General features: G+C 39.7%; 1 protein-coding gene and 1 long non-coding RNA gene across 20 annotated transcripts in view; one reads left to right on the plus strand and one right to left on the minus strand.

The window, feature by feature from the left end:
* LOC123380849 overlaps positions 1 to 22,982 on the plus strand; it is a 57,606-nt gene that overhangs the window by 18,337 nt on the left and 16,287 nt on the right. The gene's annotated exons all lie outside the window — the stretch shown is intronic.
* Positions 1 to 22,982, minus strand: part of TENM2 (teneurin transmembrane protein 2) — a 2,391,334-nt gene that overhangs the window by 8,676 nt on the left and 2,359,676 nt on the right. For all 17 annotated transcript variants that reach the window (XM_045040340.1, XM_045040320.1, XM_045040321.1 and 14 more), the window contains 2 exons: positions 8,983 to 9,279; positions 5,768 to 7,382 (listed from right to left, as the gene is read on the minus strand). In XM_045040340.1, the coding sequence (XP_044896275.1) occupies positions 5,768 to 7,382; positions 8,983 to 9,279 (1,912 nt within the window). The remainder of the gene's footprint in view (positions 1 to 5,767; positions 7,383 to 8,982; positions 9,280 to 22,982) is intronic.

The raw sequence follows: 22,982 nt of genomic DNA on the forward strand, positions 1-22,982 counted from the left end.
TCCCAGGTCCTATGATAATGCCTGGCACAAAATAGGTGATCGGTAAGTTTCCATGGAGTGAATGAATGAAAGAACACTGAATGTACGTGGCAAAAGCTGCCCTGACTAGTGTAAGTTTGACAGAGGAACTAACGGTACCTAAGAGCATACTTCTGAAGAGGTTAAGAAGACTTCCTGCCCTGGGACTGCTGTGAGGGTTTTAATGTTAGCTTTGCTACTAAATATATAGGCATAAAAGAACCTTCTGATGAGAGGGAATCTGGGATCTACAGTCCATCCATCATCCTTGGGCACAGACTAGTTCCTTCACTAACTTGGTAACTACTCTGTTAGGGATAGCCCATATAAGAGTCATTTAAGAATACAGATTTGCAGTTGCCTTAAGAAGTGTGTTTGCATCAAGCAGCGAGAAGCCTGTCTCTAATCCAGCAATGATCCTATATTTACAGAGCGCCTATTCTGTGCAAGGTAGGTGCTGGCTGCTGTGGAGGATAAATTTCCCCACTTTGGATATTCATAGTTACTCAGTGCAATTGTTTTTGCCATATCCAGGTATTTAGTTACTGATTGAAAAAACAAATCTGCCTGTTCCATTTAAGCCCATTTTATTTTTACTTTCTAATGTTTGTTTATTCATTCAAGTTTATTTATTTTGAAAGAGACAGAGCATGAGCAGGGGAGGGGCAGAGAGTGAGGGAGAATCCCAAGTAGGTTCTGTGCTGTCAGCACAGAGCCTGATGTGGGGGTCAAACTCATAAAACTGTGAGATCATGACCTGAGTCAAAAATCAAGAGTTAGACGCTCAACTACCTGAGCCACCCAGGCTTCCCTCAAAATAAATAAACTTAGGGGCACCTGGGTGGCTCAGTTGGTTGAGCATCCAACTTCTGCTCAGGTCATGATCTCATGGTTTCTGAGTTTGAGGCTTGCATTGGGTATTCTGTCAGCGCAGAGCTGGGTTTGGATCCTCTTTCTGTCCCCTTCTCTCTCTGCCCCTCCCCCATCATGTGCATGCATGACCCTCTTCCCCCCCCCCCTCAAAAATAAACAAACTTGACAGCACGCAGGTAAATGGGGAGGGGTAGAGAGAGAATCTCAAGCAGGCACCATGCTGTCAGCACAGAGCCCAATTCAGGGCTTGAATCCACAAACCATGGGATCATGACGTTGGCTGAAATCGAGTTGAATGCTTAACTGACAGAACCACCCAGGTGCCCTCACTTAAGTCCATTTTAAAAAAGAAACTTTATGTTACTATCATAAATGGGAAAGCTGACTCACTTGATGCAAACCGAATAACTGTAAAATTAAAGAAAACAAAGCCATGCAATTAAATTAGAGAAGGATTTTTGTTACCTGAGGGAAGTCTCAGACCTGCTCTCTCCGTTAAAAGGGGGAGATTGGAAGTGTTAATGAGGTGTGAAGTACACACCAGCATTGGGTGGAGACTCTTTCCTAGACTGGATTGGAAGAATAAAAAGCACTAAAGAGGCGAACTTTCCTCATCTGTGTTTCCATGTTCTTTAATACCTCATCTGTACACCATATAAAATCATCCTGTCTTTCGTCAGGGGTACATAGGGTATGTGGGGAATTCCCAGAAAGGCATGAGAGGTCTTGCTCTCAAAGACTCTCCCCATCCTGATATTTTCACTGCAGGGATCCCTCCTTAGTACTCAGGAGATGATGCTGAGAACCCCCTACCTTTGAAACTGGAAATTTTAATGGCCACTCCCATGAACACCCATAGCACAAGTCATCTACCTTCTTTTTCTTTCCTTAAAGTTTCTAACGTGGCTTAGTTTCGGAGTCTAAACCTATTCTGAAATGTTTATTCACATTCTCATCTCCTCCATTCCGCTAGAAGGCACTTTCAGCACCACACAAACACCCCTCTTCCTTTTTGAAGTAATTAGTGTTATCTGGTGACAGTCCCCCTAAATAGTCTGTAGAGAGGGAGCCACTGGGGCAGGAGCCAGCGGGGTGGACGCTCCTAATGGCTCATTACTGTCCTTCTCTCATGTTCTTCAGAGTATGTGATTATGTTGGGGCCACGGAGCATACTGTCTGTCTCTGAAAACACTGTCAGAACAGCATCTTAGGTGTTAAGTGTAGATCTGAGAAGAGGGTAATGTGAGAAAGAGGTTGCACCTCCCTCTTCACTTAGGGAAATTAAACTCCACAAAACCCTATCATGCTCACAGATGCCTGAGGTTTGTGAGCCCACAGACCCGCCAGGGAGAAGAAAGGGTGGAAAGAAAATACAAGTCATGGTGGATGACACCTAGGACATTTGCTTAGCTCACATCTGTCTGGGGCTTCAGGTTTGCCGAACCAGTGCCACTCAGGCCAGAGTTTGGATCTGTTTCAGGGTGGATCTGGAGACCCCTCCCCACATTCCTTAGAAAATTATGCAAAGGTGGCATCTCCACTCTTCACCTATGAACTCCACCACGTTTGTGGCTGCCTGTAAATAACAAATGCATCCCTATCCTTTATTAGCCTTAGCACTGCGCTAGGCATTTCACACTTCAGGACTCATTTACTTTTCATAGCCCCATGGGGTGGGCACTATTATCACCCTTTTGCTGATGAAGAAATAAAGCCTCAGAAAGTTGAAGATCTCATCCAAGTCACACAGGAAGTGAGGAGCAAGGCCAAAACTGGGGTCTTGAGGTGTACCTAGGGTTCTAACATCGGAATGAACAGGCCTAAATTACAGGCCAGACATGGGGATGGGCACAGGTCCCCATTTGTTTGGGACTGAGGAGCTTCCTGTGATGTCCAAACTGGAAAAGACGGAGGCCCTGCAGGTTGTTGGGGGAGGGAGTCTGCCTCCCAGTATGTTTTTTTACATCCTTTCCCCTAATACCTGTTTATAACAGATACATTAATTGTCAACATATTACCTTAAAAAAATACTTGTTGGAAAGGGTGCTGCTTAGGAGCCCATGGGTGGGAAAAGAACCACTTCTGGCCTTCTTTCACCCCTCTGGATGGCTACACCTCTGCTCCAGCCTGGATGTCTAACCGGCACTCAACACTGTCCTCTTTCGTACTTGGTTCTCAGGAGGAAGCAGAACCTCCCCCCAGCCTCAGCAGCTGCCTCTTGCATTCACAGAGCTCTGTTTCCAAAACATTCAACGATTTCTTTTGAGCACTGGAGAGAGAAGGTTCTGTTCTCTGTGTTCCTCCTGACTACATCTTAATTACTTCTGCTTAAATTGTGAGCGGCAAGTTCAACCACTCTGCTTGTCTCCTAAGTGGCAAATTAGGACTAATTTAGACGGGGTTTACAGATTAGCCAACATTCAAACAGCAGAGAATGATTTGGTGTTCTCTGCTGGGATCCTCTCTCCAGGGGGCAGCTCATCTTGAATGGGCAGCAGGTGTGGGCTTGTGCCTGCTATGACTCTGCCTGGGCCCTCCTTTCCCCAGCTTGGACTGTTCACATCAGCTCTATACACGTGCTTCTCTAATGCCACCTTTTATTTTAGACTCTTTTGAATGGTTTCTGGATTCAATTTTGTTGGACTTAGTTTTTTTATTTCCATTTATTGAGTCTCCATGAAGCACTGGAATGAGGAAAGGCATATTGCTTTTCAGAAAATTCTGATAATTCTTTTTTGTCCTTTTCAGAAGAACCAGGAAAATAGCTGAGGGAGTCAGTGAGGTTGACTGTGCTCTGTGGATGATGTTGTTTGGGCCTTGGCAGCTCTAAGTGTCCATTCAGCCCACTCTGAGAAGGCTTCCTTTTTATTTGACACTAGCTGCCTCATCCCTAAGTTATCCAGGGCTTTGGGAAGCACAGTCTGGAGGGTGAGGGAATTCTTTTCCTAAGGCTAAGATAGGCATGGTCTACCTTCCTATTCTCATTGCTTCCTATGTCTTGAACACTCTTCCTTTCCTTCCACCTCTTCATAAAGGTCTCTGCTCAAGTGTTGTCTCCTCAGATAGCCCTCTGTGAGCACCTTTAATATAGGAGAACTTTCCCATCATTCTCTGACTAAAACCTTATCCTATTTTATCTCATAGCACTTATTTTTACCTGATATGTATATGTATGTTTTCCTGACAGGTCCTTTAATTTGAAACTGCAGTGAAATGGGGGATAAAAGTCATGCTGAGCCATGGGGAAGAGAGATCATGGCAGGACCTCTCAATGAGGTGTGGTGGGGAGAACAGGAGGGAACTAGCTTGCCCATAGTTCCTGTGCTCTAGGGGCACCAGCTGCTTCAGTTGTAGGGGGAATGCTGGGCTCAACTTCAAAGGCTCTGGAACTTGATAATGAGATACTACATGGCCACAAGTTGATCTTTAAGGTCATCTTTCTGTAGCATGGGACATTGAGGGCAGCCCTGTGCTCAACTAGTTGCTGCTTCCATTTCTGAGGGTGGGCAAGTGACCCCTGGTCACCTGAAGGTAAGGACCTTTTGGGTTTGATGTCTTCTTGGCTCATGGCCAAGAGCTGTGGGTTTCCCAGAACTTGGAGGGTCCTGGACTTGGGGTCCTTACTGTTTCTACTCTATAACTATGGACAGGTGAGATGACCCTGGCTTCCTTGCTGAAAGTTGGTCTCTTTGCATCTATCCATCCATCCATCCTGATTTTCTTATTTTCCTGAGGATAAGGACTTTATCTTGTTCTCCACTGCATCTCTGGTACTTAGTCTATGTTAGATATTATGAAAATATTTGTTGAATGGGTGAATGGATGGAAGATAGATGGAGGTATGTGGATGGATGGATAGGGACCCTCATTTTACGAATTTCTCACTTTTTGTGAGGAAATAGATTATTTGCCCTCCTCAGCCTCTCTATCCATACCCTTCTCCAAGCTTCCCATGTCCTTTTGACTTTTGTTCATAGTATTTCTTTAGCCTTGAGCTCATATCTGCCAACCCAAATCCCCTTCATTCTTCATGCCCAGTATGACATGAGGCCCTTCTATGCACTGTGTCACAGTTTTCAAATTTGAAGTCATCTACACACACATACAGAACCCTTTGAGAGAAGGACATTTGTCTTGTTCATCCTTGTATCCCTAGAATCTAGCATAATGCCACTGTACAAATGCTTGTTGAATTGGTAACAGACATCTATACAGTAGCACAGATTTAATTCTGCTTTGCATTATCATTGGCTGTTTGTGTTTGTATCTTGGCAGCCTGGTTGTGAGGTCAGGAACTGGGTCTTAGTCATCTCATGCCTATGGTTAATGCTTCATTTGTCAAGATAATAGTAATAGCATGAGCAGATACTCTTTTGTGAATATTGATTGTCTAAATTTGCCAGGCACTAAACTTTACCTGTATTAAGTACACTTACTTCTTGCAGTTACCCTGTGGGGTTAGTTTATTAGTGCCTTTCACAGAGAAGAAAACTACAGCTCAGACAGTTAAGACACTGAGCTCAAAGTCCTTTGGCTTGTAAGTAGAAGAGAATTTGAACCAGATATTTCTGACACCAGAGTCCCATTATTTCCCCCTTCATAAGTCTGCTTTCCTCTCTTGGGGTAGGAAGGGCTCTTATAAAAGCTATTTCAACTAAATGGGCTTGAAAATGGTCAGGACATCTTCAAACAGATCTGAAGACTGCTCTGTACTGGTGTCACGTGACTGTTCTAGATACTGTACAGACCAGTGTTTATAGCTCTCCAGGATTCCCCTGTCATCAGAAGTAAGACCTTCTTTTGAAGTTTCTGACAACCTACCAGGACAACCACCCCACAGGGAGCCACTGCCCAACTGAGGTGGTAAAGTCCTCACCTGTCACGTAGTTCTTCAAATCCAGCTCATTGCTGAGAGGATTGTTGCTCTTGAACATATACAAATTAAAGGGGGCTGGCTCCTTGCCCACGTTTTTCCACATGGTATAGTCTGGAGAGGTCCATCGTCCTGCCAGCACATCATAATCACGCTGAGTGAAGTGGACCAGCTTGGTCAGGGGATCATAGAGTCCACCATGGAAGCCAATGACCATCTGGAAGTCAGGGTTAGAGTCATAATAAATCTCCCCATAGGCCGTATACTGCAGTTGTTTGATCATGAGACCATTGATGCTGAACACAGCCAGAGGAGTGCCTGTGTTATCTGAGGCAACGTAGTACTCCTCCCCACTGCTGCTCTCCATGGCAAAGAGGTGACCTTGGAGGTCATAGTAGAGTGAGGTTATCTCTGAGTTGGAGTGATTATAGACATGGGTGATGCGGGTTGGGTTGTGAAGGTCAGAGTAGAAATACTGCAGGTGGTGGCCCAGGTTGGTCTTGTAGGAAGCCCGCCGCCCCACACCATCGTAGCGGTACTGGACACTCCACCCACTGGCCTTGTTGTAGGCTCTTGTTAGGAGGCCCTTGGAGTTATACTCAAAGATGTCAGCCCCTCTCTGGCACAGATAGCCATCATCATCAATTTTGTATTGCACATCACCGAGTCTGGTTATCCTATCCCGGAGATCATAGCGCAGGGGCATAAGGCGCACACTATTTCCCGGGTTCAGCAAATGGAGGTTCCCATTGAGGTCATAGCTATAGCGCCAGGTTGGGCGGTCATTGACAGCCACACTCTGGAGCTGCCCATCTCCATCATAGTCATAGGTATACTTTGTGGTGTTAGCATAGGGCCCCAGTTTTAGCTCCCTCTTTATCACCCTTCCCATACTGTCATACTGCACCGTCATCCAGTACATAAGGGACCGAAACATCTCATACTGGACTTCCTTGATCCGCCCGTGGGTGTCAAAGTGTTTGCTGAGGGTCATTACAGCAGTGGTGATGATCTGGTTGATGTCATAATAGATGACTCCAAACTTGCCAAAATGCTCCACCTTGCCAGAAATTTCATCATAGCGGTAGAGGTCAACAGGAAGGGGAGTCTCACTTATGACGGGCTTGATGCTTGCAATCCGGAAGCTGTTGTCATGATAGGTGTAGTCAAACCTGGCATTGACCATGCCTTCCTCAGAGAACCTGTAGATCTGCTTGTCCACAAGTGGGCCAATCTTCCGGTACCTGATTGTGCAGGAGAAACCTCCACTCTGGAGACTGACCATTTTTAAAACACCAGTGGTCTCATCATACCCAAAAGTGACAGCAGTACTGTCATAGACAATCTCTGATAGCTTGGAGAGTTTCCCATACTTGTAGAATACCTGACGTCCAGTGCCCAAAAAGGACGTCTTGAGGATGCGGCCATCATCACTGTAGTCAAAAATGACTGAAGCATTGCTTTCAGGGGGATTATAAATGTTGCGGATGTAGCCAATGGAGGTATGGGTGGACATGCTGTGCCGGGCGACACTGGGCATGGTGACGGCGTGGAGACGGTCGGAGGAGTCATACTCAAATATGTACTGACGCTGACTCTGAAGCAGGAGGACCATAGACTGGAGGAAGGAAAGAGGGGAGGAACATATGATTTGGTTCTTTAGGACCAGGCATTCAAATGGACAGAATCTGTTCCATTCCCCAAAATGGTAATTCAAAAGCCATGGAAGGATGGGGAAGTTTATACCAGAGATTATGACTAGATTGATTTCACTGGGCATGCTAACTCTGATGGATCATGGTCACTACCCAGACCAGTGCTTCCCAAACTTTACTGTGCATATGAAATAACCAGGGATCTTGTTAAAAGGCAGATTCTGATCTAGTAGTTTGTTGGGGGAGAAGGGGGGATCTGACCTGAGAATTTGCTTTTGTAACAAGCTATCAAGTGATCCTGATGTTGGTTGGACCATACTTTGAGTAGAGAGGGCTTGAAGGACTGAGGTGATAGGCACTGAGTTTGCCTCCAGGCTCAAACAAGAAATCCTGTGATTGTTTAGAAATGACTACCATTGGCCCAGCAGGAGACAGGTATGACACACATACTATGCTTTGATCACCCCTCATTAAATCTAAAGAGAAGGTATATCTTCCATTTATAAAATACTGAGAAGATTACATAACCCAGAATCATCAAATTTGGGGGGGGGGGAATAAAATGGCCTCAAACTTCAGGCAATTGGGAGATTCTTGCCTTCTCTCATCAACCATTCTAGTATTTTGTGGCATAATGAGAACAGGATTCAGGGGTGACCAAAGGGACGACAGCCCCACTCTTATAGAGAGGGTCACAGCTCTGTCTACAAGTGACTACTGTAATTGTGAGGCAAGAAAGGAAGAAATAGAAATGGAACCCCTATCAAGGTGAGTACAGATGAGAGGTCCAGGCTGAGCAAGCCCCCGCCTAATGACTAGATGACCAGGACAGCCTTCATGAGTCTTGACTTGTGCCCCCAAGGGATTCCTTCCTTCCTTCCTTCCTTCCTTCCTTCCTTCCTTCCTTCCTTCCTTCCTTCCTTGATTTTATTTTTTATTTTTTTAAATTTACATCCAAATTAGCATATAGTGCAACAATGGTTTCAGGAGTAGATTCAACCAAGGGATCTCTTCTTACTGCTGCTCCAACCTGACCCTTTCTCACACAAAGACCTGAATCTGGCACTTTCAGACACAGGGAATTAGGTAGAGAGAATCCATTGGCTGTTTCAGCCAATAGGTCAGGTAGGAGGATGTTGCTCTGTGTGCTTGAGATTTAGGCAAAATTCCCTACCCTGATAGCTTAACTTCAGGCAAGGCATAAATGAATCACTGCATTTCCAATTCATAAATAATGATTAGCTGTGATACCAGTGGGATAATTCTGTCTGCTTCCGCAGCACTTTTTGGGGTTGTTTTTGGGAATAAAATTAGACAATCCATTCTTTTTGCCATTACTGAGTGTCTAGCACTTTTTTTCTTTTGGTAATAGTGATGAGCTATGAATAACATTTTCCTTCAGATTTTCCTCCCTCCCAGTGAGGATGGAAGTGTGAGGGGAGACCTTGTAGAGTCAAAGTAAAGATGTTCAATGTCTTATGGCAAAGCATATCAGGTCAGCTTAAAAAGAGGAGTGTGAATAAGGGAAAGCTCCAGCTGAGTGAGGGCAGCATGTTCACTTACCTTATCAAGGTAGGAGTAGCTCCACACTTTCCCATCAGCAAACATGCGGGACACAATTCGTCCCTGCTTGTCAATGTCTGTCCTTTCACTCATGGCTCCACGCTGAAGGCCAGCCAAGCGCCCATTGAAGAAGTATGAGACATTGACTGCTGCCAACCCACTACTGGGGAGCCAGAGGAATGGGCGCCCCACCTGGTCATAAATGATCCTCAGAGTGAACTTCCGGTGATCATCATAGATCTTTTCTGTCCGAATATTCCGGTCATAATCAATGGACAAGAGATTTCTTCCATGGACCTAAGAAAACACAATGGGCTTGGTATGAAAGATAACACCTGGGCATGTTGGCTTATATGGAGGACATGGCTGGCATGGCTAGGGAATGAGTGTGCGTTGGAGGAAGAACCCACCTTGAAGTTATTTAGAGTAGCGTTTTCTAAACTCCTTTACATCATGGTACACAAAGAAAATGGTAACATTTGTAGGGTGCACTAGGATACAAAATGAGGCTGCTTATGGTCAGGGATGACTAATCTGGGCATGGCTGCCCTGAGCAGTTATGTAGGCCATGCACTACACAATTATAAGGAATGCCATCATGTCATAGAGAGTGTGAATGGTGAAAAATGTGCACTGCATGAATTAGCCATACACAATAGCCCTGGGCACTGGGGTTCTGACTGTTCTGCCTGGCCACCTTGGAGAGCAAGATAATATGTATATTTGCACACTTTCAACCCTCTTGTTTTTTTTTGTTTTTTTTTTGTTTTTTTTTTTTTGGCACATCACCAGCTGAGTAGCTAATGATCTTTAAGAGCAGATGCCAAGATTTCTTCTGAAACTCAAGTAAAGGTAGCTAGGAGGGTGGGGAGGTTGTCTAAGAAATCCATATTTCACAAAGACCTGGGAATAAGAAGGCTTATTGCTATGTGAACCTCTTTACTCCTATCTAGAGAAAAATCTTGCCACTGTCAAGGATGCAAGATATCCGTGGAAGACCTTATCAGGGCTGGGGAATTCCAACAAAGGGAACTGATTTACTTAGATTTGAAAGGAATAGTGGAACACATCTAGACATAATTTAATATTTATTTAGAAGTTGATCTGAACAGTGAAGAGCATCTGTCCCAGAAGGCAGAGCTGGGTGACTAGACTCTGGTTAGGGGCAAAGGAGAGGGACTCTTGAGATTCAGCTAGTCTTGACTGGATAACTGGAAGTGAATAAAATGAGGCTGACTGAGCCCAGGTTCTTTCAACATAATTGGTTGCAAATCCAGACGTCCCTGGGGTGACTACTGAAGGCAAAGGAAGATGTACACAGGCAGAAAGAAAAGAGACATCTGGTACCTCCTTACCTTACCTAATAATTTAATAGCTCCTAACAATAATAATGATGATGGTGATGTTGATGATGGTGGTGGTGATAACTTTAACACATGCTGAGGGCTAGACATAGGCATTGTGTTAGGTAATTTGCATCTCTTGTCTGAGTTGGTGCCCACAAGGACCGCTTGACAAGTGAGGAAATGGCCTGAAGCAGACAGGTTACATACTTGCTCAAGGTCACATAACAATGAAGTGGTAGGGTTGGTCTGGAACTTAGGTCTTCAGACCTGATCCATTTAACCACTTAAACATTTAATCAGCCATACTGATTCATGTATTATATATGCATTGTCTGCCCTGAGGTGTGAAATGCTGAGGAAACTGTAAAGCATAGCATAGCCCCTGAAGTCTCCATGTTATAGCCTGAAAATACCACAGACTTTTGTTTTCTAGGGTGCCTCATTGTACACAGGTAAAGAACTACATTTCACAGCTTCCTCTGGAGAGATGGGTGGCTGACATGATGTAAGTGGTAGTTGTCATCTGGGTCTCCTGGGAACCTTAAAGGAGGATGACATAGCTATGATACAGGCACCCTTTTGTTCTTCCCACTCTCCTCCTTTACCTGGGTGAAATGTGGTTATGATCCCTGGAGTTCTAGCATTCACCATGTAAATATGGGTGACTTTGAGAATGGAAGTCTCAAGGCTGATGGTCATTCAGAGAGAGTCTAGATCCCTGTTGACCTAGGTGTCTTTAATGGTCATCCATACCAGCCATGAATGGCTCACCTCTAGACTCCTTTTATGTTATAAAAAATGATAAGGCCATATCTTATTTAAGCTCTTGTTATTTCTAATGCCTGTTACTAGCAGTTGAGACTGAACTAAACGAAGATAAGCCCCTCATACTTTGGCAGGTACTGTGCTGGGTACTTTATATACCTTATCCCAGTTTAGTTCTCACAACATAGGTAGAAATTATTTTATATATGGGCAGTTGAACTCAGAGGGGTCATAAATCTAGATTAGTGGTGGAGGCTGGATTTGAACCCAGGACTACTTGACTCCTCAAACCATTGCTATTTCCATGGAGTCATCTCAGGGAGAAAGGGATAAAACACTTGAGATAGAACATTTTGGAAAGAAAATGCATCAAAGCATGGATATAGGAATAAAGGTGGTGAGCTGTTGGGATCGAGACCCCCAACTTCAAGTGGAGGATTTATACAATCAAATGTGCAGCCATGGGGAAGAACAGTCAAGAAAGTAAAGGGAGAGTGGTAGGATTTTTAAAAAACATGTCCAAAAGTTAATGCAGTCAGAATTATTGAGGATCTTGATCCCAAATTAGAGTCACCATATCCAAAGGAAACCACTAGATGGGGTCAGAATGATAAATTCCTCTGGAAAAAGAAATTTGGCTTTATTAGGTTGCTTCGTTTGGAACAAATGCAGAAGGCCATCAAAATTCTTAATCCTATGAGTTTGAAAATTTCAGTTTAAGACCTTGCCAACATTTTATTAGGCAGAATGAATAATTTGGCAACAATGAGGAAGGATTTTTAGGGTTTCCTGAGCCAACTGCTGGGGACTCTTTACCATACCTCTCTATTTCCCATCTCCTTGGTCATCCTTCTATCCTCCTCTTTCCTTACTAATTTTCCTTTTTTCTTCTCTTTGCTAATATCATACAGCTCCCTGTGCATTTATTATTTATTGAGCATTAAATCTCTGCTAATGTCAGGCTTGGTGCCTCCTCTGGAATGCAGGGATGAACAACACCAACAAAGCAATGCATTTTGAGAATTTATGATGGACTTAGTGTGTTCTCAGAGCTACCCTTGTTTTATCTTATTTAATCCCCACGACACTCTCAGGCAAGCACTATTATCCCCACTTTACATACAAGGAACAGATAGGTTTAAGTGCTCTGTTCAAGCTTATACAAATAGTAAGTGGTGGAGCTAGGATTTCAGTCCAGAGCTCGCTGTCTTCACCCCTAGGCTGTACCACCTCAATGACCAGCTGCTCTCTATCAGGCATGCAATTTTAAGCCACCTGTGATGCTCTCTCAAAGCACTGCTGATGGGCTGATTCTGCAGCTGCTGAATCAGCCCCCTAGGGAATACGGGCTGGATGATTCTGTTGTGTACTCTTGGTTAAAATACAGTCGGATTAATAAAAGTCCCTATCTTCAGCTACCTGAGAGAGACCAACAGGCAAATCGTATAAATAACAATATATAATAGTATGTATATGTATCTGTGTATATATATATGAATATATACTAAAACATGTAGCTGTAGGAGAGAACAACACGTAAATCGTATATACAAGCATGACTATCATTGTAACAATTTATATTAGTATGTGAGGGTGCTAAGACTGCAGAAGGAACTGAATAGTGGGCAAAACCAGCAAAGGGGTTCCTAAATTCTGACTGCCAACATTTGGGTTTATTGCTACTACTTAGAACTAACAAGGGCTCTGACCCCTGGCCTGGGTGCATCAACCAAAAAGAAGTAATAACCATTACTAACCATTAGCCATTGATACTTTAAGCTGGGATCCACCATGTCCTTGGGAATGCAATTTAGTTGTAGCACTGGTTCAAATGAACTTTACTGAACTTTATTTTCCTCCCCCTAACTTTATTGACATATAGTTGATATACATCACTATATATGTTTAAATTATGTAGCATAATAGACTTATGTGTATAATGAAATGATTTCCCAAATAAGTTTAGTTAATATCTGTCATCTCATACAGATAATGGTTTTTATTTTTCTTTAAAAATTTTTTTTTCACTTTGTGATGAGACCCCTTAGGATTTTACTCTCTTAACAGTTTTCTACATATCATACAGTAGTGTTAACTATGATCACCATGCTGTACATTATATCCCTAGTACTTATTTATCTTATAACTGGAAGCCTGTACTTTTTGACCACCTTCCTCCAATTCCCACCCCCCACCCCACCTCTGGTAACCATAAATCTGATCTCTTTCTAAGTTTTCATTATTTATTTATTTTTAAGATTCCACATATGAGATCATACAGTATTTGTCTTTCTCTAACTTATTTCACTTAGCATAATATCAAGAACCATCCATGTCATTGCAAATGGCAGGATTTCCTCATTCTTTATGGCTGAATAATATTCCATTATAAATATATACAACAACTTTTTTATCCCTCCATCTGTTGATGAACACACAGGTTGTTTCCATGTCTTGGCTATTGTAAGTAATGCTGCAATGGACATGGGAGTACAGATATATATTTGACATACAGCTTTCATTTCCTTTGGAAATGAATTCCAGAAGTGGAATTGCTGGATTATGTGGAAGTTCTATTTTAAAAATTTTGAGGATCCTCTATACTGTTTTCCATAGTGGCTGCACCGATTTACAGTCTTACCAACAGTGCGCAAGAGTTCCCTTTTCTCCACATCCTTGCCAGCATTTACTCTTGTCTTTTTGATGGTTGTCCTAACAGGTGTGAGGTGTTACTGTGGTTTTGATTTGTATTTCCCTCACAATTAGTGATGTTGAGCATCTTTTCATGTACCTTTTGGCTATGCATATATCTTCTATGGAAAAAATGTTTATTCAGGTCCTTTGCCTATTTTTATTATGTATGTATGTATGTATGTAGGTAGGTAGGTATTCATTGATTCAAGTAATCTCTATGCCCACGTGGAGCTCAAACATGACTCTGAGATCAAGAGCTGCATGCTCTACTGAGCCAGCCAGGTATCCTCCCCACTTTGCCCATTTTTAAATTGGATTATTTTAATTTTGCTATTGAGTTGTAGGACTTTAAAAAAAAAATATTTTGGATACTAACCCCTTATCAGATATATAATTCATAAATACTTTCTCCCTTTCTTTAGGTTGTCTTTTTGTGTTGTTAGTTGTTTCTTTTGCTGTGTAGAAGCTTTTCAGTTTGATGATGTCCTGTTTGTTTATTTTGATTTTGTTGCTTGTGCTTTAGGTGTCGTATATATATAAAAAAAAAATCATTGCCAAAACCCATGTCAATGAGTTTTTTTTTGGTTTTCTTTTAGGGATTTGATAGTTTTGGTTCTTACATTTAGGTCTTTAATCCATTTTGAATTAATTTTTGTGAGTGGTGTAAGATTTGAGTCCACTTTCATTCTTTTATAAGTGAATATCCAGTTTTCCCATCACCATTTATTAAAGAGATTGTCTTTTCTCCATTGAGTATTCTTTTTTTTTTTTAATTTTTTTTTTTCAACGTTTATTTATTTTTGGGACAGAGAGAGACAGAGCATGAACGGGGGAGGGGCAGAGAGAGAGAGGGAGACACAGAATCGGAAACAGGCTCCAGGCTCTGAGCCATCAGCCCAGAGCCTGATGCGGGGCTCGAACTCACGAGTCCGTGAGATCGTGACCTGGCTGAAGTTGGACGCTTAACCGACTGCGCCACCCAGGCGCCCCTCCATTGAGTATTCTTGGCTCCCTTGTCAAATATTAGTTGGCTGTATATGCTTGGGTTTATTTCTGGGTTCTCAATTCTGTTCCACTGGTCTTTTTAAAATACCACTACTGTATTAATTACTATAACTTTATAGTATAGCTTGCAATCAGGAAGTATGATGCCTCTTGCTTTGTTTTTCTTTCTCAGGATTACTTTGGCTATTCATGTCTTTTGTGGTTTCAAATTTTAGGATTTTTTCTCCAACTTCTGTAAAAAATGTCATTGAAATCTTGATAAAGATTGCATTAAATCTATATATGCCTTTTGGGCAATGTGACAACCATGAAGCAATATTTCATTGTTGAGTGTTGCGTTTTCCTGAAGATTAGTGATATTGAGAATATTTTCAGGTGCCCTTGGCCACTTGTATGTCTTTTTGGGGAAAATATCCAAATCCTTTGCCCATTTTTAAATCAAGTTACTTGCTTTTGGATATTAAGTTGTATAAACTCTTGATATATTTTGGATATTAATCCTTTATCAGATGTATGATTTGTAAACATCTTCTCCCATTTATAGGTTGCCTTTTCATTTTGTTGATGGTTTCCTTTGCTGTGCAAAAGATTTTTATTTGGTGTAGTCCCAATAGTTTATTTTGGCTTTTGTTTCCCTTGCCTGAGGAGACACATGCATGACTATGTTACTAAGGCTGATGTCCAAGAGATTACTGCATGCTTTCTTTGAGGAGTTTTATGATTTCAGGTCTTAATCAACTTTGAATCTTTAATCCATTTTTATTTACTTTTTTGTATATGGTGTAAGACAGTGGTCTAGTTTCATTCTTTTGCATGTAGCTGTCCAGTTTCCCCAGTATCATTTATTGAAGAGACTGACTTTTCCACATTTATATTCTTGTTTCCCTTGTAGATTGATTGACCATGTATGTGTGGGTTTTTCTCTAAGCCTTCTACTCTATTAATCTATGTGTCTGTTTTTGTGACAGTATCATACTGTTTGGATTACCTGAGTCTTGTAGTATATCTTGAAATCAAGGATTGTGATGCTTACAGCTTTGTTCTTCCTCAAGATTGCTTTGGCTTTTCTTTTGTGGTTCCATACAGATTTTAGGATTCTTTGCTCTAGTTCTGTGAAAAATATTTTGGTAGTTTGATTGGGATTGCATTGAATCTGTAGATTTTGTTGGGTAGTATGGACATATTTGACAATATTAATTCCAATCCATGAGCACAGAGTACCTTCTCCTTTATTTGTGTCATTTTTATTTATTTTTTCATCCATCTTATAATTTTCAGAGTACAGGTGAAAAACCTGTTTTCTGGTACACCTCCTTGGTTAAATTTTTTCCTAGGTATTTTATTTTTTCTTAAAATGACTGAAGTTTCTTTCTTATTCAGGCTAAGTCCAGGAGACTCTCCAAGGTAGCTGCTGTCCTTCCAGGATGCTTTAATATTATGGTACTTTTATATAGATACAAACTTCTCTGACATCTCTTTCACTTCATTTTTTAAATTACTTTTTGATTTTTATTATTGATGTATAGTGACATAATATTAGTTTTAAGTGTTAACATAGTGATTCAACAAATGTAAATGTTACCCAATGCTCACCGTGATAAATGTAGTCACTGTCACCATACAATGCTACTACAATATTATTGACTATATTTAATATGCTGTACTTTTCATCTCCATAACTTACTTATTTTATAGATGGAAGTTTGTACTTCTTAATCCCCTTCACCTGTTTGCCCTTACCCCTAATCCCCTCCCTTTGGCAACCACCAGTTTTTTTCTATTTATGAGTTTGTTTCTGTTTGGTTGTTTGGTTTTTTAGATTCCACATATAAATGAAGTCATATGGTATTTGTCTTTCTCTGTCTGGCTTATTTCACTTAGCATAATGCCATGTTGTCACAAATGGCAAGACTTCATTCTTTCTTATGGCTGAGTAATATTCCTCACACATATACATGTATGTAGGTATGTATCAAATCTTTATTGCTTCCATATCTTGGCTATTGTAAACAATGCTGCAATAAATACAGGGACACATGTATCTTTTTGAATCCATGTTTTTGTTTCCTTTGGCTAAGTACTCAGTAGTGGAATGACTGGATCATATAGTATTTTTATTTTTAAAATTTTTGAGGAAGAGCCATATTGCTTTCTACAGTGGTTGTACCAATTTACATTCCCACCAACAGTGCACAAGAATACCCTCTCCTCCACATCCTTGCCAACACTTGCTATTTCTTATCTTTTTGATACTAGCCATTCTGACTGGTGATATCTGACTGCGGTTTTGATTTGCATTTCTCTGATTATTAGCAATGTTGAGCATCTTTTCATATGTCTGTTTCCCATCTGTAGTCTTCTTTGGAAAAATGTTTATTTAAGTCCTCTGCCCGTTTTGTAATTGGATTATTATTATTTTTTGGAGTTGTATAAATTCTTTATTTTAGATACTGGATATTAACCCCTTCTTGGCCATATCATTAGCAAATATCTTCTCCCATTCAGTAGGTTGTTTTTTTGCTTTGTTGCATTCCTTTGCTATGCAAAAGATTTTTATTTTTGTGTGGTTCAAATAGTTTATTTTTGCTTTTGTTTGCCCTGTCTAAGGAGGCATATACATACATATGTTTCCAAGGCTGTTGTCCACGAGGTGACTGTCTATGTTTTCCTTTAGGAGTTTTATAGTTTCAGGTTTCACATGTAGGTCTATAATTCATTTTGAGTTTCTTTTGTGTATGCTGTGAGAAAGTTATATTGTTTCACTATTTGTATGTAGCTGTCCAATTTTCCCAACACCATTTATTGACTAGACTGTCTTTTTCTCATTATATATTCTTGCCTCCTTTGTCACTGATAAATGTGGGTTTATTTCTGGGCTCTCTATCCTGTTCCATTGATATTTTTGTGTCAGAACCATACTGTTTTGATCACTATAGGTTTGTATTTATATCTTGAAATCAAGGAGTGTGATACCTCTAGTTTTGTTCTTCTTCCTCAAGGTAGCAATGGCTATTTGGGGTCTTGTGGTTCCACACTAATTTTAGTATTGTTTGTTTTATTTATGTGAAAAATGCTATTGGTATTTTGACAGGAATTGCATTGAATCTGTGGATTTAATTGGGTAGTATGGACATTTTAAGAACGTTACTTCTTCCAATCCATGAGCATGGTATATCTTTACATTTATTTGTGTCATCTCCAATTTCTTTCATCAGTGATTTACATTTTTTTAGAGTGTGGGTCTTTCAGTTCTTTGGTTAAATTTATCCCTAGGTATTTTATTCTTTTTGATGCAATTATAAATGGGATTGTTTTCTTAATTTCTCTCTGATACCTTTTTATTAGTATATAGAAATGCAACTGATTTCTGTATGGTAATTTAATATCCTGTGACTTCATTGAATTCCCTTATTCTAATATTTTTTTGGTGGAGTCTTTAGGGTTTTCTATACATAGTATCAGGACATCTGTGAATAGTGACAGATTTACTTCTTTCTTTCCAATTTGGATTTTCTTTATTGTCTAATAATTCTGGCTAGGACTTCCAATACTGTGTTGAATAAAAATGGCAAAAGTTAGCATCCTTTTCTTGTTCCTGATCTTAAAAGAAAAGTGTTTGGCTTTTCACCACTGAGTGTGATGTTGGCTGTGGGTCTGTCATATTCAACCTTTATTATGTGGAGGTACATTCCTTCTGTACTTACTTTGTTGACAGTTTTATCGTAAATGGATGTTGAAATGCTTTGTTTGAATCTATTGAGATGAGCATGATTTTTATCTTTCATATCGTTAATGTGGTGTATCACATTGCTTGGTCTGCAAATGTTGAACCATCCTTGCATCTTTGGAATAAATTCCACCTGATTGTGGTGTATGAACCTTTTAATATATTGTTGAATTTGGTTTGGTAGTATTTTGTTGAGGTGTTTTGCATCTATGTTAATAGTGTGTGTGTGTATGTGGTGTGTGTATGTATATATATATACATATAAATATGTACACATATATATACACATATATATATATATATACATATATATACATATATATATACATACACACACACAAACACTCTGGTGTGTGTATGTACACACAAACACACACACACACACATATATAGTGTGTGATACAAAAATCAAAGTGATACCAAAATCAAAGATACCACACACACACACACACACATATATATAATATGCATTATTAATTTTATTATAATATGCATTATTAAATTTTGGTATATATATATATGTGTGTGTGTGTGGCATCTTTGATTTTGGTATCAAGGTAGCGTTGGCTTCATAAATTCAGTTTGGAAGAACTCCTTTCTCTTCAATTTTGAGAAGGATAGGTACTAATTCTTCTTTAAATGTTTTTGGTGAATTCACCTTTGAAGCTGTCTGGACTTTGGCTTTTGTTTTGTTTAAAATTATGGGTTCGGGGATCCTGGGTGACTCAGTCCGTTAAGCATCTGACTTCAGCTCAGCTTATGATCTCACAGTTGGTGAGTTCAAGACCCACATCAGGCTCTCTCTACTGTCAGCACCGAGCCCGCTTTGAGTCCTCTGTCTCCCTCTCTCTCTCTGCCCCTCCCCTGCTTTCTCTCTCTCTCTCTCCCCAAAATAAATAAACATTAAAAAGATTATGGATTCAGTTTCATTACCTCTAATCTGTCTATTCAAGTTTTCTATTTGTTCATGGTTCAGTCTCAGAAGGATGTGGGTTTCTAGGAACTTATTCATTTCTTCTAGGTTGTCCAAATTGTTGGCATATAATTGTTCATAGTAATCTCTGTTATCCTTCATATTTCTGTGGTGTTAGATGTAACTTTTCTTCATTCATTTCCTTTTTTATTTGGGCCTTCTTTTTTTTCCAAATGAGGCTGGCTAAAGGCTTATTGATTTATTCATCTTCTCAAAGAACAAGCTTTTAGTTTCATTGATATTACTATTTTTAAGTTTCTATTGCATTTCTGTGCTGATCTTTATTATTTTCTTCCTTCTATTAACTTTGGGTTTTTTTTGTGCCTGTTCTTTTCCCACTTCTTTAAGTCATAGATTGTTCATTTGGAATTTTTCTTGTTTCTTGAGGTAGGCCTGTATTGCCATAAACTTCTCTCTTAGAACTGATTTTGCTGTGTCTCATGGATTTTGGAAAATTATGTTTCCATTTTTATTTGTCTCAAGGTATTTTTAATTTCCTTTTCATTTCCTCATTGACGCACTGGTTGCTGAGTAACATGTTGCTTACTCCCCATGTTTTTGTGTTTTCCCCCATTTTTGTTCTTGTAAATGATTTCTAGTTTCATACAATTGTGGTTGGAAGGTATGCTTGATACAATTTCAATCCTCTTGAATGTATTGAGACCTGTTTTGTGCCTCAACATATGATCTATCCTGGAGAATACTCCATGTCCACTTGAAAATGATGTGTATTCTGTACTTTTTTTTTATTCTGTACTTTTTTAAATGAAATGTTCTCTCTCTCTCTCTCTATATATATAACTATATGTAACTATATATATACATATACATATATGTAACTATATATATACATATATATACATATACATATATGTAACTATATATATACATATATATACATATATAGTTACATATATATATATGACATTAAGTCTATCTGGTTTAATGTGCCATTTAAGACCAAAATTTCCTTATTAATTTTCTGTTTCCAAAATCTATTCATTGATGTAAGTGGGTTATTAAAATACCCTACTATTATTGGATTACTGTCATTTTCTCCTTTTATGTCCTGTTAATATTTATTTAGGTGCTCCTATTTTGGCTGTATAAACATTTATGAATGTTACATCTTTCGTGGATTGACTGCTGTATCATTACATCATGCTTTTTCGTCTTTTGTTACAGTCTTTGTTTTAAAGTCTATTTTGTATGAATAAAAATATTTATTTTTTTTTAGAGAAACGATTTATTTTTGAAGGCATGATCAAGCCATTATTTATAATTCTCAACTTAGAAAATCAGAAATTTCAGTGATCACAGCAAAACATGGACAGTTTTTGCAAATTCTAACACATCTATGTGACAGAGTTGTGCCTCCAATAAGAAATCCTGCTTTTAAAGGACTTGGAATGGTGTAAGGAAACACATATGTGATATTAATCAAAAACAGGAACAAAATTAATTATATAGTGTGGTCTTTACCATGTAAAATATATGAATATGCATTATTATTAATTTTTGTTTTTTTAGCGGGAGAAATAAGAGCATGCAAACGACTCTTTTAAAAAGGCATTCTCTTTTTACGATAAATGTTAACCTTTTAAAGTAATTTTAATTTTTTTAATGTTTATTTATTTTTGAGACAGAGAGAGACAGAGCATGAACGGGGGAGGGTCAGAGAGAGAGGGAGACACAGAATCTGAAGCAGACTCCAGGCTCTGAGCTGTCAGCACAGAGCCCAACGTGGGGCTTGAACTCACAGACCATGAGATCATGACCTGAGCCGAAGTCGGATGCTTAACCGACTGAGCCACCCAGGCGCCCCTTAAAGTAATTTTAAAGAACAATTTCTTATATCCTTCAATTTCCTGAAAGAACATTGTTCATATATATTTTTTTTAAATATAATTTATTGTCAAGTCAGCTAACATACAGTGTATACAGTGGCTCTTCACTTCAGGAGTTGATTCCCATGATTCATCACTTACATACAACACCCAGTGCTCATCCCAACAAGTGCCTTCCTCAATGCTTATCCCCCATTTTCCCCTCTCTCCTGCCCTCCTTCCCCATCAACCCTTGGTTTGTTCTCTGTATTTAAAAGTCTCTTATTTTTGCCTCCCTCTCTGTTTGAAACTCCCTTTTTCCCCTTCCCTTCCCCCCATGGTCTTCTGTTAAGTTTCTCAAATTCTACATATGAGTGAAAACATAGGATATCTGTCTTTCTCTGACTTATTTCACTTAGCAAAAAAGGGGGTGTCTCGGTGCCTTAGTCTGTTGAACGTGTGACTCTTGATTTTGGGTTGGGTCATGATCTCAGGGTCATGGAAACGAGCCCTGAATTGGGCTCTGCACTGAGCATGGAGTCTGCTTAAGATTTTCTCTCTCTCTCTCTCTCTCTCTCTCTCTCTGCCCCTCTCTCTTGCTCGTGTGCTCTCTTGCTCTCTAAAATTAAAAAAAGTCTATTTTGTCTGGTATAATTATATTGCTATTCCAGTTTCTTTTTGTTTCCATTTACATGGAATATCTTTTTCCAGCCCTTTACTTTCAGTCTGTGTTTGTCTTTAGGTCTAAAGTTAGTCTCTTGTAGGCAAGATATAGATGGGTCTTTTTTTTTTTTAATGTTTGTTTGTTTATTTTGACAGACAGAGACTGTGAGTAGGGGAGGAGCAGAGAAAGAGGGAGAGAGAATCCTAAGTAGGCTCTGCACTGTCAGCACAGAGTCTGACATGGGACTCCATCCCACGAACCACAAGATCATGACCTGAGTCAAAATCTAGACTTAGCCCCTCAACCAACTGAGCCACCCAGGCACCCCAGGTCTTGTTTATTATCCATTCAGCTACCCTCTGTATTTTAATTGGAGTATTTATTCATTTACATTTAAAGTAATTATCGATATTTACTTATTGCCATTTTGTTAATTGTTTTCTCATTGTTTTTGTATTCTCTTGGTCTCTTCCTTTGAAATTTGATGGTTTTCTTTAGTGTTATGTTTGGGTTTTTTTCTCTTTATTTTTTATTTTTTTTAAAATGTTTATTTATTTCTGAGACAGAGAGAGACAGAGCATGAGTGGGGAGGGGCAGAGAGAGAGGGAGACACAGAATGTGAAGCAGGCTGCAGGCTCTGAGCTGTCAGCACAGAGCCTGATGCGGGGCTTGAACCCACAAACCATGAGATCATGACCTGAGCCGAAGTCAGTTGCTCAACTGACTGAGCCACCCAGGCACCCCTATTTTTTTTGTATATGTATTGTAGGATTTTGTTTTGTGGTCACCATGATGTTCATATATATTTACATATATATAGTATATTTACATATATGCATAGCATACTTACACATATATGTCTGTTTTAAGCTGATAATTTTTTAAGTCTGAACACATTTTAAAGTTTTTTTTTTTTTCAACGTTTATTTATTTTTGGGACAGAGAGAGACAGAGTATGAACGGGGGAGGGGCAGAGAGAGAGGGAGACACAAAATCAGAA

This window comes from Felis catus, chromosome A1 (assembly GCF_018350175.1).
Source record: "Felis catus isolate Fca126 chromosome A1, F.catus_Fca126_mat1.0, whole genome shotgun sequence".
Lineage (NCBI taxonomy): Eukaryota > Metazoa > Chordata > Mammalia > Carnivora > Felidae > Felis > Felis catus.